An 18,981-nucleotide genomic window follows, 5' to 3' on the forward strand; every position below is an offset into this window, starting at 1 on the left:
GCTCAAGGGTACAGCAGCAGTGTCCTCCACTGGGGATTGAACCCACGACCCTCCGGTCAAGAGTCCAGAGCCCTAACCACTACTCCACACTGTAGCAGTGCACAGAACATCCACGCTCTGTAGACCTAACGCCGAAAGCTTCTGGCCTTCTGGGCATCCTCTGTCAGCCTTAAATGCATCCAGAGTGTATTGCTCTCATTATTAATATTCACACTCAATTGCTCTGTATTCTCCAGAATGTAAAAAATGGCACTCTGTGTCTCTATCCATAGTAGTGCCTCGAGCAAGTGCTGTTCCTAATTGTTTGTGAACGTGCCCTGCAGCAATAAGACATTGCCCTGAGGGCTTCATGTCCAGGTCCTGCTAAGCTTTCTTTAATATGTTTCACTTGTTCTGTTTTATTACTTCCCCGGGTCGGGGTCAGGATAATGCGAAACCTTATTACTGCCTGCGCTCTGCAAAGCAATCTCTGATCGCTTCCTCTGCCCGTTCTCTCAGAATGATGATTGCGTTTTCTAAAGGAATGTGGAATAAAAAAAAAACATAACTTGCTACAGCCTAACATCTTACATACTCCATGGGACTAATATCAACTGCTCAACTCCTGTGCTCAGTGTACACATACGAACTGCGACTGCAGGGCAAAAGCTGTTTGACTGCCAGCAGCCTTCATATATATGTATTATATATATAGAAACTCAAGTCCTTGAGCCCCTGCGATAGACTGTAGCTTTATTTATTATGATTTTGTGTGCAATGGAATGACTTCAGAAAGCTGGAACCTTTCTAATACATGTGTTATTGTTACACCTACAGTACTTTGTATTAGGGGTGTTTACAGTGTTAATGTTCAAATGCTATCCAAATGTTACAAGGGTGAAAATCCCATTGCTCCCATGGGACTCCCATTGCACAGCAGTTTGATCCATTCTTTCACATATGAAAACCTGGAATGGTTGAAACTGCGATGCAATAGGAGTCTTATTTCAAATTTTGTTTAAACTTTATCAAACATATGCTTGTTAAACATAAATGTTGTCCTTGGTATTTACACAATTCTACCTTTACAGTGCATGGTTATTTATTCAAAATGTATTAATAGTCTACTGCATATACACATGTAGTCTTGTACACATTAATGTTGCAGTCATCTGTTTAGTGCTTCTATTATGGGCTGCCAACATTGTGGATTACAAACCAAATATGTCAAAGTTTAAACATTTAGGGAATTAAAGAAAATCTTATATCCCTGCTTTGGATCCAATACTTTTCATAAGTGTTAGCATAAAGTGCTGCTAATATCAATAGACAATATTGGGCATTTGCTTCCTAATGTCAGTCGCACTAAAATCCCATTAATCTGATGCTGTTGTCTGTCCCCCATGGCACAAACCCATTGATCACACTCACTTTTAAAAGTAGTGTCTCCCTGTCCTCGGTGCTAACCACCTATCCAGTCGCATGAGTGGTGCTGGTATCTGTGGCTGTGTATAACACGTGGTTCATAATGTGGTGGTGGTGGTTTCTTCTTCAAATGAAATTAACCTTGCAAACCCACTGAAACTACAGGGTCCTGTCGGGCCCCCACTCACAAACCAAGCCCATAATTACAAATTATCTCACAGTTCCGTTCTGCAGACATGATAAAAGTTCGGTTTACAAAACACCAGCTGGAAGCATCCATTTAACAGCAGGAAGCTTGTTAGCAGAGAATAAGGGTAGCCAAACGTATACATTCCGATGGAGTCTCTGCCAAAAAAGAGGTAGAGACACAGAAGACTGGGAGGAAAGGGGGTGGGTGTGGGACAGGGGTTTACCCTTTTTCCTCCAGATACTATCAGCACTTTACAACAAGGTGCAATATATAACAATCATCTGTAATTAATTATTCTCAATAGTGCTACATTTAGAAATTCTGAAAGAAACTTAATAAGCTCAATGACATTTTGACGATAAGTCCTTCTCAAAGTAGAAGTTACAAATAAGTGTAGCTATACAGTAGATCAGGGGAACACACAAGACATTTGAAAACAAGCCTTCTCAACATCTTAAACAAATTGGGATTTTGTAAAATGGCTCAAAATTATGTGCCCTTTACTTTACACACAGGAAGCTGTGTAGGGCAGTCGATTTAGTGAAGGCCCTTCTGCAGTCAAGTCTAGCACATGTACAATTTTTGTCACAATGACCTAACTGTGAATCAAGCATGTTAGTGAATTATGCAGTAACAAGGAATCCCTGTATATTTTGTGGGAAGGAGGGATGAGGAGTTGTGTGTCTCTGTAAACGCAGCATTATCCAGTTTTAAATGTTATCCTGATGAGGGCACCTAAATCAACATCAGAACATGTACAAGTAAACTACAACCATTTGGCCCATCGGTGCTTGTCCGGTTCCTCGTAGCTGATTGACTGAAGGACCCCAATGATTCAGCATCAACACCATGGTTAGGTAACCCATTCCATACCCTCACCACTCTCTGTGTGAAGAAATGTCTCCTACTCACTGTCCGAAGTCTATAAGCCCTGTTTGTTGAACTCTGTTGTCCATCATTAGGTACCCCTGTTAAAATTAATTGCAGTGGTTTTTACTCAATAGCCACTCAAAGTGGTGAACTCTATCTTTAATGTCACCATGCCTATTCTGTACACAGAGATACCTGCACTAAAAGTCGGTATTTTACTTGTCTGCCCCCAGCTTCTGCACCACTAAGACATGTGAGCTATCTAAAGGGCTTTTTATTTCTCCTCCTCTTCTCTTTTTTTAATTATCATGTTGTTTCTCTCGGGCTGCTACTCGTGAGGCAGAGAGAAAGAGACGAGTGGCTCCTCTTGTCAGAAGCCAATCAGGCAGCTCCTTTAACCGCGGTGAATGCGACAGAGAAACACATAAACAGGATCCCGACGGCTGTGAAGCATGCTTCATCCTCTATTATATAGCAATAAAATAAAACAAAACTGTCAGGGGCCGGCGTAAACTTGTCAGTCGGCCAGATGTTGGGGATGAGTGAGTGCCGTCACTGGAGCCTCGTTCTTGGGAGCTAGAGTGCTTTGAGGGACAGCCGAATGACGCCCCCACCTTGAATTCGGATCACGGATGCTAGCACAGTGGAACAGATGTGCCAGGGGCTGTCGAATCCAAGAGCAAGTGACAGCTCTGTTGAGCCAAGCGGCACGACAACACACTATCAGATCCCACTCAATCATCCTCTTACCCGCTCCGGCTGCCAGGGGAAAGGCTGGAGCATTCTTCACAGCACCTGGGGCCTGCCACTCTTCATGTACAAAGAGGCAGCGCTCCTCTGCAGCTAGAGCTGAGAGGCAGGGTAGTCAGGTGGTTAGGTAACTTGGATGTAGGTCGTGCTAGAGCTGCAAGACTGAGGGAGGGAAGGAGGTAGTGTGGTCTACTGATTAGAGCTGAGGAACTGGGAAAGAGGCAGTGTGGTCTAGCGGTTAGAGCTGAGGAACGGAGGGAGGAAGGCAGGCAGTGTGATCTACTAGTTAGAGCCGAGTGACTTGAAGGGAAACAGTGTGGTCCAGAGCTAAGGGGCTGAGGGAGGCAGGAAGTATGGACAAGTCAGTAACTAATAAACGTTAGTATAACAAATGCTGGCTATGAAACAGCCAGTACTGCTTTAAACTGTGTTTTACCCTTCCCTTTATTTCCTCATGTGCTTACAGGAAAGTGTACTGCTGTGACTGACGGGCCAGGACAGTCCCTTCCTGGTAGCCTCGGCAGAGCCTTGACCACCAGACACATTGCCAGGTGGGTAATGTAGTTTACTGTTCTGAAAAGATCTTGCACAGAGTCAGTGCCGATGTGACATACCTGAATTCCATCAAGTGATAATCAGGTATGGAAGTAAGATTCAGATTTCATAGTAGTTCCAGGTTGTACTACAAGCTTGATAAACCATAATGAATAGGTAACAAGCTCAGGTTTGTCATCATAAACTCGTAGTGAAACTAGGAGTGGATCACTCTGCACTGCAATGGGAGTCTTATATCCATCCCTGCACTATGGAGTTGACCTAGCTCGAAAGGTGAAAGACTAGAATAAAGGCACATGCCTACAGCCACTGTGGGTTTCTCCTCACAGAGCTCTGCTTATTGGTGGTTCTGTGGTATAAAGTGCCGGCTTATAAATGGAGCTCTATGTACAGCCAGTGTATAGGAATGTCTTTGCAGTTTTTCTGAGTGGTTCAAGGTTCTGTTGCTCCAATAGTTACTCTGTATCAGCCTGATTTGGATTTAAGCTATCTTGGAGAATGTAGGTGGGACAAGCAGAGTTGATAGGTCACATTTTCACAGGATTCTCCACACTCTTGGTACAGACAAATATGGTTACAGAAAAAAATAACTCAGTATCACAAGAACCCAGGAACACTCAAAATGTAATGGCATATTTAAATCTGTATTAAAATTACGTTGACACTTATCCTTGCTATTCAGTCATTTCTTTTTCTGTTGTACAGCCTTCATGTGAAAATGCAGTGCAGTAACCCACTGTCCAACCGAGTACACATACCATTGCCATAATGTAGCTTATTATAAGCCACACATGAGAAATCAACCCATCACTGTCATCACTGTACAGATATGCATAGAACATACAGCAAAGCATACAGCCCTGCTTAGAATAATTGTTGTTCATACTTATTGAAAAACAATATGTTCATAATAATTGAAAACTGTTAACAAAAAATGGCAAAATTCTAAAGTTAAAAAAGCAGCTTTTATTTATATAGCAGCTCATGAGTACAATCTTCGTTTTTGTGATTTATTGTAACAGAAACACCGGTTACCAGTTTCAGCAGCTCAGCTTTGCTTTGTGGTCTGCTCCCCCCGAAACTGCACAAGATGAACTCTGTACTGCACAGGATGGCATGCATATACAAAATGCTTTGGGGAGGGGGTGTATCCTCTATAGTACAGAAATCCATCACATATCCGACTGCGGTGAGACCAGAGTAAGTGCGGATATGTAAAAAGGCCGATAAATTAATCCTGTTTTAAATACCATTACACAGCTATAACAATTACTAAGTCCCTTGTTTAGAAAGATACAGGGTATTAATGCTTGTGACAGAGTAGCCGTCTGCCATGTGAGTGTGCATTCGCTGCTGAGTGACAGGCAGGAGATCAAGACGGAGGTTGAAGTTGATATGCTCCGCAGGCGAACAGGATTTATTTACATATCAACACACTGAACAGCTTGGCTTGACACTACCAGCAGTGGTTGCACACGGAGCTCATACAACACAGTGTACGAAAACTTTAGTTGGATCTACAATACCTGAACTAATAGTCTCTGGTCAATAATAAACTAACGTTGGTGAAGAGATTGATCATGGTAGATAAACGGCTTGGGCGTATATGTGATGGGCGGATACGCGACAGACGACTGTATACAGTTTTTGACAGGGTAGCATTCAATATATGTGCAGTAGACTGTACAGCAGGTGTGTATTATGCATAGGGTCCTGCGTTTTTTCAATTGTAATTCAACTGCTATCCCCTAGAAGTCCCTGTAGCCACTCCAGTTATAGTAATCGAATTCACAATTAAGAAATCAACACATTAGGCTAATTAGAAAAATAAAAGCTAATTATAAATGGTAATTGAATAAATTGATGTGTTAAAAGAAAAATCAAGAGACCTAAACATGGAGTCCAAAGACATCGCAATCAAAAAGCATTTCATTGAGTGAACGCACGCAGCAATATCCACCTGGTGTTCTGTACACCGATGGGTATCATTTATTTTGCACAACTTGCAATTTATCTTTGGACCACACTCGAAAGTCAACAATAGACCGACATTTATCATCAGAAAAACACAGAAAACCAAAGGATGAGATTGACAGCTATGAGACGGCGTCCTCCAGTAAAAAACATAAGGGGAACGAAAATTATGAACGCCGATATTTTCGATTTGACAGAGGCATTTGTTTGTGCTAATATTCGCCAGGAAAAAATTGATAATCCCAAACTATGTGCATTTCTGAACAAACATGTAACAAATGCGGGAGCAATTCCTACAGCAGGTCAACTGAGAAGGGAATATCTACCCCAAATTGCTGAGTTGCACAAGATGAAAATTGTACAACTGGTAAAGATGTCTGACAGGGTACCTGTAGTTACTGACGAGTCTACAAATGCAAAAGATCAGTATGGTTTGCACATTTTGTTTGTTCTCCAAAGACTATCGAATACCTTCGGACTGAAAGTAATATTAGCCGATACAGTTAATCTGCACTCTGTGAATTACTCAACGGTGGCACAGGGCATTGTGAAATATTTAAACACATTTGAAGTTAATTTTAATAATGTGACTGAATTTGTCTCCGATAATGCCAGTTACATGATCAAGGCATACAATCACATTCTTCGAGGTTTACTGCCAGATTCAGTACATTTGACTTGTAATGCCCACATAATAGCCCTTGCCAGCAATATCTGGGCAAATAATTTTCTGAAAGCGGACAAGCTGGTTGCAACCGTTAAAAAAATTGTTTAAACATTGCCCAAGCAGAAGACTACGTTTTTTAAGACCACCTGACAGAAGCAATCCAACAAGAAGGCTGTACTTTACCCATAACGTTGCCACCTGAGCCATGCATAACACAATGGGGCACTTGGTATTCTGCTGCTGAATATCATTCCAAATACATCCCTTTTTACGCAGGCTTCGTGGAAGAGGAAATGCACATTTCACCAAACACTAGTGTTAAAGGATCTCCAGAAATTGCTTAAAGATGTGCAAAGTTTAAAATCTCAACTCTCCCTAATTGTGACGCATGCCAAGGGACCGGTGGATCTGATTCAGTGGTTTGAAAGCCGTGAAGCGAGAGTCCATCAAACATATAATAAAGTTGCAGAATTAATAAATACATACCGAGCAATGGCACAAGCGGTACACAGCACAGACGCCACAATAAACAAACTATGTGTAAAAACCTTCCATGATGTTTCTGAAAAACTGACTAATTACTAAAACCCGGATCAATGCAAAAAGAAACCAGGTTTTTTTTTTCAACCAGCTCATAACTTTCTGATGGCTTTCTGGAACTTTCTGGAAGCCCTCCCATTATATTCTATTCCAGGATTTGATGCTAACTGTAAGTCAGAAATGGACAAATACCTACCATATGCAAAAGAAAACGACAGTAGAATGACTTTGAATTAATTTTGCATTAAAGCTGAAGAATTATCTCCCAATTTAACACGAAAGGCTAAAATATATTTGTCATTTGTTACCAATTATGTAGATGCTGAAAGAAGTGTTCTTCTTATGGCCAAGTTTTTACAGAACAACGTCAATCTATGAAAGAAGGCAGGGTTAACCAACTGCCTATGCTTAAGTTTAATAGCAACATTTAATGCATGGGACATTTTCTTTCATGAAACTGTAAGTGACACTTAATGTGCTGCTTGCGAACAGTCTTGCATTATTATTATTATTATTATTATTATTATTATTATTATTATTATTATGTTATATTTGTAATGTATATGTTACAGCATTGATGTTATGATTTCAGTATTTTATATAAATTGTTCCGGGAATCAGTGTTTTTTTTTAAATATTTTGTTGACAAATTATGTGTTCCTACTTGTAAATTATTTAGTCACACATTCTAAGAAATAATATTGAATAAGACGTATTAGTAATAAAGGGATGCATGACTAAATAAATGTCCGTAGCTGCTGCTGCCGCCTAATCAACGCGCCAATGCGTGTTAATAGAATGACTAATTGAGATGATTAAAGGAATCGGGAGATTATTAATCAATTAGTGGTTTAATTAAGCAGACTACATGACCACCTTGCGGTGGGAGGAATGAAGTGCAGCCTAAGAAAACAGGTCGCGTAAAATGCAGGGCCCTAATTATGCATTGGATGTACATTATTCATATATACAGTTATTGTACAGATTTTATAAAATGTGTTTTCCTTAATTGGGGGGACAAAAAGTTACTGAAGTATGTGACATGGGAATCTGCTAGTTCAATACGAGCAACTTAATAGCTGCAGATCTTTGAGGTGGTGTATTCATTACACTGGTGTCTTGGAGTAAGGACATTTTTAACAGGCACACACAGTACTGAGATCCTGTAATCTGAGCCAGCTCTACAGACGCATCCTAATAATAAATAATAATAATAATAATAATAACAACAACAACTTGAATTGATTATAGTGCCTTTCACACTGAGGTGTCTCAAGGTGCTGTACAAAACAATCAAACAAATCAACATTACAAAGCACAATTAATCAGTAAAAAAAAAAAAAAATCTATAAATACATAATTAAATAAAATACAATTAAATAGGTAAATAGAAAGATAAAATCACAGAAAACAGTGTTCTATTTGAATGGTGGACCAGAGCCCCTGCCATTGCTTTTGTCTGCATGGTAGTAGTATGGACCTGACTGGGTACTGCCCAGGACCAGCCATCAACTATCTGCCCGTATGATGGACGACACCAACATGTCCCCATGTAGCTTCAGGCCACCCTGTCCTTTTTTAGACAGGTATTCCAGCAATGACGAAACAATTTAATATTGTACCCAATAGCCTGGAATCAGCTACCCTATACAAATGTATGGGCAGACAGACAGTTGATACCGAGTTTGATCACAACTGGATAAGTGGTTTTCCAGTTAACAATTGTGTAGTGTGACATGCGTATGTTAGGTATACTCAAGTGATGACGGAACGAATTCGATCAATATTGTACCTCATAGCCAGGAAGCAACTGTCCTATTATACCCCGTGTATTTTAAGTAGACTCTTTATTTTGGTTTATTGTGAAGAAATCTGTTACTATTAACTGTAGCCTTGCAGCCTCTCAAGGGTTCTCATTGATATGCGGAAGTTGGGATGAAAAAGTTTCACGGAAGGAGCCTCAAAGAAAGAAGGAGCACAGGCATCCCAGTCACACAAATCAGTTTACAATCAGTAATGTTAAAACCATTCTCAGAGTGATCTGGTCAGTGTTCATTCTAGTTTATTAGATACCAGTTTAGCTTATAGGTTACCAAGCAACACAAGTGGTGAAATGTTCCTGCAGCAGTCACTCGGTAAATGACTGAACTCCTCAACTTTCGTTGCTCTTATTAGTTGCTTTAATTGTACAGTAAATAGTGTTTGCTTTTGTAACAGATGTGTCAGTGTTGCCTTGGTTTAGCTCTTCCTGCTGCCATGCTAGGGAACTGGAAAATAAGAACCCAGAAAGTGCCTTTAGAAAAAAAAAAAAAAAACATTCTCTGCAGATTAATGGATTGATGCCCATGTTGGGCACACAGTTAAAGCAGTTTGGGAATTCAAATGTTGTTGTTGTTGTTGTTGTTGATGTTGATGTTGATTTCTTAGCAGACGCCCTTACCCAGGGTCACTTACAGGTGTATACAAAACATACATATCAAGAATTACAGTACAATTAAGAGCAAGATACAAAATACAATGACTTCAGTCAATTACAAAAGTATTATTTCCTATTGCATTTGAATGAAGTGCTGTAGTCATTCCTGTGAACAGGCTTATTATCTCCCTCGGGATGAAATCCCAAGTGACAGGGATAAAGTGGAGGCGGACGTACTTTACTGTGTGTCACACTTTACATTGTTCCTTATATTAGGAAAACTGCTTACAGTATTCAGGTGTGATGAAACTTGGAATAACATTATTTAAGAGTTAAGATTCTGTATAGAACTTATCCAGTTGTCATTAAACTATTCATTGCCATTTATTATTCTGTTCTGTACAGTACATACTGTTGATATACATTTTGGTCATCAACTTTATTCCATTATACCAATCTAATTTACAGCTGTGCCAGGGAGTGTATGTTACTGACTGACATACATGCCTGTGTAAACTGTGTTACCCAGGATCATAAATGTAAGCGTAAATGTACATTTTAAGTTTTAAAAAAAGTGTTTAAAATGTATCTTTTTAAATATCAATATGCAAGGTTGTATTTTGTGTATTATTATTATTATTATTATTATTATTATTATTATTATTATTATTATTATTATTATTATTGTTGTTTGACCACATGTTCTCATGGCACATTGGTTCCCAAACTTTTTCAATGTAGGGACCACCTTGGTGTATTTTTCCCATGGACCACTTGCCACACATTTTTTCACAACAGCATTTTAAACAAATTGTTATGTGTCTATGTATAAGTAAAGTATTTATATAACTTACCTAACTTAATGAGATCCCTGGGGTTGAATCTTCGCTACCATTTCATCAAGCAATGTTGTCATTTTGCACATTGAAAGTTGGTGATGGCAAAGTTCCAGTTTCTTTTGTTTAAAAAAGTTTTTTTGGTTTTTTTTCACATTCTGAATGCTTTGTAGATAAATCAAATGGCGTCTCAATTTTGCAGTTTTAAGAGCTTCTGGGGCTTTGGGTCGTCCTCGGATCCAGTAAATGTAAATCCCAATGCTAAATATTCTGGATTGTATTTTTTGACATGGGGGTGGGGGGTGGGGGTGGGGGGTGGGGGTGCAGACTACTACATACATATCTTATTATATATAAATGTGGTTAAAGCTGTTTGTTTTGCTGCTTAGTGAGACATGTTTTAGTAGTACAACATGTGATTGTGTAGAAATGGGTTTATGCAAGAACTAATTTTGCGGGTTGTTTGCAGGCCACCTGGAGTTTACTCATGGATCACAGGTTGGGAACCACTGTCATAGCATATTTAAGGGCCTCTTTAAAAAATAGGGGCTGTTGATTCGCTGATCGTGCGTCAGTCCATGTGTCACACGCTACATGGTGAACATGATAACTGCCTTGATATTGCACCAGTCTTCACCAAACTTTAACCATACACTCCTAGCCTCCTGTAGACCTTTGGGATTGTAATTGAATATAATCCAATAAACGTGTACAAATGTTTTTGGTACTGTGCAGTTACAAAGACCCTCTGAATGTGTCTGAACTCTTTTAATCCCTCTAACCTTTCCTTTGGTTCCTCCCTTTACAGTCGCGCAGTGCAGCGCAGCCTGGCGATTATCCGGCAAGCCAAACTGAAGAAGCAGCAGAAAAGGGATTACTGCATGTACTACAACCGCTTTGGGAAGTGTAACCGTGGGGAGAAGTGCCCCTTCATCCATGACCCAGATAAGGTGGCTGTCTGCACCAGGTACAATGTGTAACGATAGGCTGGCGCATTCAATATTAACCCAGAAGGCTTGAGGTGCACAGACCGATTTTTATTCAGATCAAGCTATCCACAGGTGAGGGTGTTGATTGTGCTATTTTATCATTCTGAGTGAAACACTTGGAGAAACAGCTGCTTGGCTTGTGTGGATTGCTGTTCTTTCTCCACAGTGTAAGACAGCATCAAGCATCACAGATCGAAGCAGCTGTTTCTTCAATTGTTAGCCCGATCAACACCAGCCCAGACACAGATTGTGGGTACCAGACGAAGAGCACATTTTATAGTAGCCAAATGCTTCAGACCATGCACAGGCTGGTTCCACAGTTTCATTCTATTACACACGTCACAGAGTCGGATACTTCTATTATTTACCGGTAGTTAACCCACGTTACTCCAGGTACATCCGAGGCATGTCGACACAGCTCACCGCCCTCCTTGCAATTGAGAGACATTCCACAGAGTCCTACCTAGTGGATGGCGCTAAAGAACTACACAGGTTGCTTAAAGGTACAGTAAGCAATTAGTAAAGGATCATTACAAGTACCCCGCTCCTCCCTTTCTTTATTCTGCTCCATGAACTTCTGCCTGAAGTGTTTGTTACAAGACAGACCAAACTCTCATCCTGGTTGATAACTTTAGTAAAGAGTCTGTACTGCATGTGGCAGGGAGGTGAGGGGTGAGAGTCTAAGTTAAATTCCTAGTGGAAAGGCAACCACCAAAAATAGAAATGCTGTATTTGATTGTGAAGGATTGAACGAGTATCACAAGTTCCCTGTACCTTAAACAAACTATGCAAATAAAGCACTTTCACAGTGCACTGATTTAAAATCCTTGATTTTAAATATTTAAACCTACATTGGGGATTTTTGTAAGGACGTTGTGTGCAGAGATCTGGAAATGACAATTAACAATCTCTGTCTTCCTTGGTTGCAGGTTTCTAAGAGGCACGTGCAAGCAAACAGACGGGTCATGTCCATTCTCACACAAAGTGTCCAAAGAAAAGGTAATTACCTTTAACACATGAGTACATTCCTATTTACAGTCTGGGACAAAAGTATTGGCGCCCTACACTTAATTTAAGATCATTCAAGAAAACATGTTAAATACAAGCATTTAGTGATTATTAATTAATACGACAAAAGTACGTAAGCTCTTTAAAATATTTGTTCATTACAAAAGTATTGGCAGCTTTACATTTGAAAGTCTGTAAAAATGTAATAGAACTAATTAAAAAAATATATAATTGATCGAAAACCACCATTACACAGTAATTAAGCTGCATTATAAAGTCAATAGTCAGAAAAATAGGTGGTAATTTCCAGCATCTGTTGAAGACAGTTTTGGCAACACAGCAGGTGATGGTCACGACAAACGGGTTGGAAAAAAGCACTCTTGGCAAATTACAACAACGAAATGGCTGCAGAGAACTATCAAAGAAATATGGAATACCAAAATCCAGAATCTGAGCAATAATCAAGACCACAGAATAATTTCAACTTAAACACTTGAAAAACGTGGACGTCCAAAGAAAATTATGGGTACAGCAGGTAAGAGAATTGTATGAGCAGCTAAAATAAAAATCCAAGGTTAACAGCAAGAATTTATAAGCATCAAGCATACTAGTGCACAAAATAACTGTACAAAGGCATGCACATAGACGTTGCTGCAAACCACTTTTAAAAACAAATGTATAAAACAAATTGCCTTAAATATGCCAAGAAATATGGAATGTGAAGTATTCAACAAAATTCTCTGGTTCAAATATAACTTTTCCATATAAATGGACCAGTGTATGTTTGGAGAAAAAAAGGGAAAGCCTTTAATGAAGAAAGCCTTGGACCTACAGCTAAATAGGGGGGTGTTTTAGCAGTTCAGGTACTGGAGTTTATCTTCCAACATGACCACGACCCATAGAATACAGCTAAATCAACGCTGAAATTCTTGAAGAAAACGAAGATAAAAGTTCTGGAATGGTGACAAGGTACAGTATAGATCACTACTGCTAAATTTAGAGCTACTAAAATAAATAATTCAATAATAAATTCAATGGCAAACATTTCGACCTGAAAAATAATTCTAGCGTTTGTCATTTGAAATGTAGTTTTTTGAGCAGTAATTAATCAATTGAAGACACTGAGAGAGATTTCAAGCCCAAACGTTTATCACTGAACTTAATACAATTCTTTAAGTGTTTCTAGAGGTGTCTTTTTGAAAACAAACGCAAATGGATTTGTTCTAGTATATACATTGTGGCTTTGGGGGAATCTAAATTTGAACGTCTTATTTTAATGACTAAAAAATACAGATCTTATTATTGTTTTTGTTTTTTATCAGATAATTCAGTTTGTTTTTATTGCGGTGAACTCGCATGCATGCATGATGTGTTTGTGAGCAGGAGGTCTCTTTCGTGCCTCAGTGTTTCAGGTTTCACCTGGTCCTCCTCCGTGCCCAGAAAGTCCAGGATCATGTTCTCCTCGTATTCAGGTGCATGAGAGACAGCAGGGAGGCTAAATAAAGGTTTATTGGGGGAGGGGGGAGAGGGCACTGCATACAGAGTATTCAGTGCCTAAAATGTGTCATGCATATTATATGGATAGATAGGAAGGGTAGGGGGTTTGGAAAATGAGCTTCAAAAGAATGTGTTCTGCTAGAAAAATGTTGCATTTTACATAGATATCGAAAGTATCGAAACACATCCACTGTCTCTGGTTTAATCTCAGTTTACCCAAAAATCAAGACTGGAGTCCACACGTTAGCAGTGCTGGGGCAGCTTAAGGGGCAAAGTACTGTAGTCTCACAATGTACTTTCCCCATAAGTTTGTAGACAAAAATATGTCAGATAAATGTCTTCTAAAATGTACTATATCGCTTGTGTTGCTTGGTAACTTATCAGTTAAAAATGGTATCTAATAACAAGAAGTGCGAAGTAGGTTAGTCTTTGCTGGGGACTTCGTTAGGGAGGCGAAACCAGCAGGGACTGTTCTCATCGCACTACAGTGAACCCTGTTGGTCAGGCGCTGTGACAGAGCAAATGAATCCTAGTCAACAATCTCCCGATCTCTGAGGGCGCTGGTATAATAGGAACAGAGTGCCTTGTACTGGTTGGTCTGGCAGTTCATTCCAGGGTCAGTCGGAAACCAGCCATCCAGGAAGTGGGTGGAGTCACAATGCCCGAAGTCATCGCCCTAAAGCGGTACGTGATGTGTCAGTCATGGATTGTAGGAGACGTGACTGAACTAGCTATTGCAGGGGGCGTGACTAAGGTTATAATTGGGGATGTGACGATGTAATCTGTTCCTTTTGATGTGGTTATTAGAATGACCAAGAAAGGAAATGGACTGTAATAAGCGTATTGTGAGTGTTAAGTGTTTTGTTTATTTCTAACTGTCTGCTTGTCATTATAGAAGGCTAACCTTTAGGAGCTGTAGCTAAACCACCAGCAATTAAACCCGGACTCCGCTTCACCATTGTACACGAATAAACCTGTAAATCACCACTTTCACTAAGAGCACTCACTCTGGACTTGTGACTGTGTTGTGTTTGTGTGTGTCTTGTTTAGTGTATTATTATTTCTGGACTGAACCCCGCGGTTTGCCTGAGCGATACACATCGTTGTGTAGAGCCAGGTAATATTATTTGTCAGCAAATAAAGAGCTGCTTTTTCACAGTGAACTGTCTTGTGTCTATCATTCCTGAGCATCACCCCTGCACCTGTGCACTACATACCACTTTGCCACTGGCGCCCAGTGAGCTCAAAGGCAGACACTGCAGGGCTAGCCTTTGTCCTCCAGAGGTCGGTAGCTTTCTGACACCTGCTCTCAAGTTCCTGGGTGAAAAAGAAAGCGAACGGTCGTAGAATCGGAGGAACCCACTTAACCTTTGGGTCTCCAGAGCCGTGTGGGGAATTGCTGCGGTGAGAGGAAAAGCTATTGGGTATTCCAAATTGGGAGAAGATCGGGGTTAAAACAGTAATTGGACACACTAAAATAAAGTAAGAAAAAAACTGTCTGGCAGCCCGCTTAAGAGCGAGAGAGATAGTCAGGTGCCCAGTTTTTATTTTTTTTATTTAAAAATTAAACACTGCAGGTGCAGTACCGTGCACTACCACCGAGCAGCCAGCACTGGTTCAAGTCAGGGTGGTGTTACTTCATCAGCTGTGCCAAAGTTATACCAGCACAACAGGAACACCCAAGACAGTTACACAGAAATATAAAATAAAACACTTTACAAAACAAAATCAGAAAACAAACGGTGACCGCGTTTTGCCGTATGCGCTGCTCCACATAAAAAGGGAGATCCTGCAATCAGGAACACTACCTGAACGAATTTATATTTTTGGCTAAACTAAATCTGCAATTCCTGTATTTGATCCTCAGCCACATGGTGGCTACAGCCTGCTGATCCTGGCTGGAGAACAAAGGAGCTGGCACGAGCTAGCGGAGGCAGGTTAGCAAGAGGCTAGAGGCTGGAGGGGCAGTAGGCTACTTTTTGAGTAGCCATTTCCCTCTTGAGGAAATCTGAGTGAATCAGCACTTTTCCTGCTCTTTGCATTAATAGATCTTTTTATACAGACCCCCCCCCCCCCCATAAGCTTCATTAATCTCCCCTGCTCTGCATACTTTCCTGTGTTCAACAATCCCTAATGTGACTGCAGCGCTTGGCTGCCTTATATTAATGTTATTGCCAGTGGCCAACGATCAGCGGAATGCAGAGAAAGGTTCATTTAAAAAGGAAAAGGCAGATTTGTTTTCTCTTTGTTCTTTTCCACAAGCTCTTTATTGCTCATTCTCTCTCCCTGTTGCCCTGTTACCGCCCCCCCTTTGGGGAAAGACAGCACTGCAGCAGCTGATTATCAGTGTGTGACGCTCAACTTCAGAAGGGTTACTATTCCACAGAAATAAGGTGCTGACAATCAGGTGAGGGTCACTGGTGTTCGTTGGGCTAATTGGCCATTGAAAGGGAAACAAGTGAAGAAACAGCTAACGATTTGTGTTGATTGCTGCTTTTCTTAGACTGTGTACAGCAATCCACAATCCCAATCAACACCAGTGACCCTCACCTGTGGAGAGCTTGTTTCGAATAATCAAATAATCGGTTTGTGTAGCACTACTGCTGGAGCGATGAGGAGACTACTTGAACGTAATAGCACTCATTGATGGTAGAAAGCTTAGAAATAGCGATATACAATGCTACTCAGTTATAATGCAGTGGTCGGGGTCCATAATTAGGAGACCGTGTTATTGGTTTTTCGCCTTATAACGAATATTGGCATTGTTGTTCCTGAAATGATTTACAATGCCCACAAGCCAAATTAATATTGTAGCGTACCATGGAAAATGAAGGAAGGAGACACACACAATTTGCAGGTACTCGAATCCATGGTTTATTGGAACGATTATTCTCGGCCCCTGTTAGCCTGGGCCACAGCAAAAACAACAAACCGTCCTTGCACTCTCACAGCAGCACATTCACACAGCAGCTTGTCTCACTCTTTAATGCAGAGCATTTTCTTCCTAGAGCAGCCCTCTTTGGAGTCAGACTCATCAAGTAAACCTCTTTGTTTTTCATCGACTTTTAGCCATCCACTTAATGTAGATTCTGCAACATTTATATCTTTTGATATAACTGCTGCTTGAGTTTCACATTTTACTCTGTCCACCGCATCGAGTTTCATTTTAACAGAGAAAGATTTTAGTTTTTTGCTGTCTGCCATGCTTCGTACTGTATATCTGGAACGTTCACCCAACATTCAAAGTCAAAGTGCATTTTGGGGGAAATGGGAGCCATGACTTTACCGCGTTATAACCAATTCTGCACTATGTTATAAAGAGGTAGCATTGTATTTAAGAGAGTGGTAGAAAGGATGCGGGAAGGGCAGGGTATGAAAGGAATATAGTAAAAAAAGTACTAAAAAAAAAACACTGGAAAGTTAGTAAAAATGATCATAGGCTCTAAATAAAGTCTACCAGACTGTGACTTTAATGGGGGTTTAAAATACATTACACATGCATAGTTTGTAATCAGTACTGGATTTACAGAATACCAATGACGATCATGTAAACGCAGAATTGAATGAGAATTCCATTACTGATATTATGTAAACGGTGCAGTCAGTATTGGAATTCTGAATTGTGGGGATCCTGAATCCCCTGGATTCTGAATACTTGCTCCATGTAAACAGTGCAAGTTGGACGAGTCAACATGGATATAAGTAGTGTGTTACTGTAGCACAGAAAACAGTCTAGTACTGCCCTGGGTCTACTCTATAACCAGTCTATTATTTGTTGTTGTTTTTTCCAGATGCCTGTGTGTTCGTACTTCTTGAAGGGGATCTGCAACAACAGTACCTGCCCCTACAGTCACGTCTATGTCTCCCGGAAAGCAGAGGTGTGCCAGGACTTTCTGAAGGGATACTGCCCGCTGGGGGAGAAGGTAGGTTCAGTACAGAGAAGATACACAGTGGTTTAAAGTGGATGATGCAAAACATAATCAATGAGTGAGGGAAGACATGAACACTGAGGGATTAAGCCCCAAGTTGTCTCCTCACGAATTGATCATTTGAGTTTCCCATGAAGAACCATTGTGTTTTCTGTTTAGACCATGTGTAATTAACCATTTACTCTCTTAAGATAGATAATGGTATTTCTGGTGAGCGTTACAAGGTGATAATGGAAGTCCAAAGTCAATAAACACAGAGACTGTAGGCTGAGGAACTCCCAACTTTTTAAATATCTATTATACAACAATGTTATTTATGCATTTGCCTTTGTCTGAAATAATCCTTGCAGTCCACTGAACGAGTTTGAGCATCCCTGTGAGGCTTTTCATCAGTAAGCAGGGGTTTCAGAACATGTGTCATTAATTAGTAATAATGGCTGATCTCCATAACAAGCAATGGGAAAGCAGTGTCCAGTTGTATAATTTTGTTTAATGGATTAAACATTACTGTTGGTATGGGGAGCCCTAAATGCAATCAATAATAACGCAGTATATAATGCTAGGGCTGTAATATTGTTTTTTAAAACAGTGAAACTTGAATTTACCGGTCTTTAAAGGGACTGCGCATTCGTGGGTGCTTAAAGCAGTTGGCTGTTTGTTTGTCAGAACCTTAAAAGTGCTGCTCACAAATGACTTTCATCAATCTTCCCTGCTGTGCATGTCCATGCGTTATACAAGTCTCATGCATTTAATAGTGTTGCACTTCCTTGGTTATTTCACCTGTATGATAAAATCATCCCCATCCTTTCAACATCTTCATTCCTGTCATTAACCAACCACCTGCTTCACCTATTGACTGACATGCTTTCAGCCAGTAACATGACCCAGAAGACACTGCCCTACAAATGCAAGTGAAACAGACATCTTCCAAATAAGGCATGGGAACTGAGAACTTTCTTTAATGTAATGTAATACCAGATGCAGTATTTTAATATGAAAATATGTTTTTGTTTGTTTTTTCTTCAAAACTACTCATTTGAGACCAACTGTATGTAGTTAATGGAAGTGCAAACCAGGTAAAATGTATTGGATTTTGTTAGCTACAACCACTTTAATGCAGGTTTTAATATATTTTAGTGGATCGTGGAAGTGCTCAGAACTCAAGCATGCACTGGGATTGATTCTCATAGAGATTGATACAAGCCATTTCAAATTGGCTTATGCCTTCCTCTCTCATTGACAGGGAAACCAATAGAGACTCCCTGCAATGCCACCTCTCGGTAACACCGCACATAATCAAGCTGTACTTCTGAACAAGAAATGTAACTTCTCAGAACACAGATTTTTGTATCTCCC

The 18,981-nt window shown here is 40.2% G+C and overlaps 1 protein-coding gene across 1 annotated transcript in view; it reads left to right on the forward strand.

Annotated features, from left to right (window-relative positions):
* The window catches only part of LOC117435521 (zinc finger CCCH domain-containing protein 3-like), a 128,230-nt gene that overhangs the window by 79,914 nt on the left and 29,335 nt on the right, over positions 1–18,981 (forward strand). The window contains exons 6-9 of the mRNA XM_034058778.3: positions 3,681–3,765; positions 11,011–11,169; positions 12,121–12,190; positions 17,488–17,619. Coding sequence (XP_033914669.3) covers positions 3,681–3,765; positions 11,011–11,169; positions 12,121–12,190; positions 17,488–17,619 — 446 coding nt within the window. The remainder of the gene's footprint in view (positions 1–3,680; positions 3,766–11,010; positions 11,170–12,120; positions 12,191–17,487; positions 17,620–18,981) is intronic.

Source organism: Acipenser ruthenus, chromosome 3 (assembly GCF_902713425.1).
Source record: "Acipenser ruthenus chromosome 3, fAciRut3.2 maternal haplotype, whole genome shotgun sequence".
In the NCBI taxonomy this organism is placed as follows: domain Eukaryota; kingdom Metazoa; phylum Chordata; class Actinopteri; order Acipenseriformes; family Acipenseridae; genus Acipenser; species Acipenser ruthenus.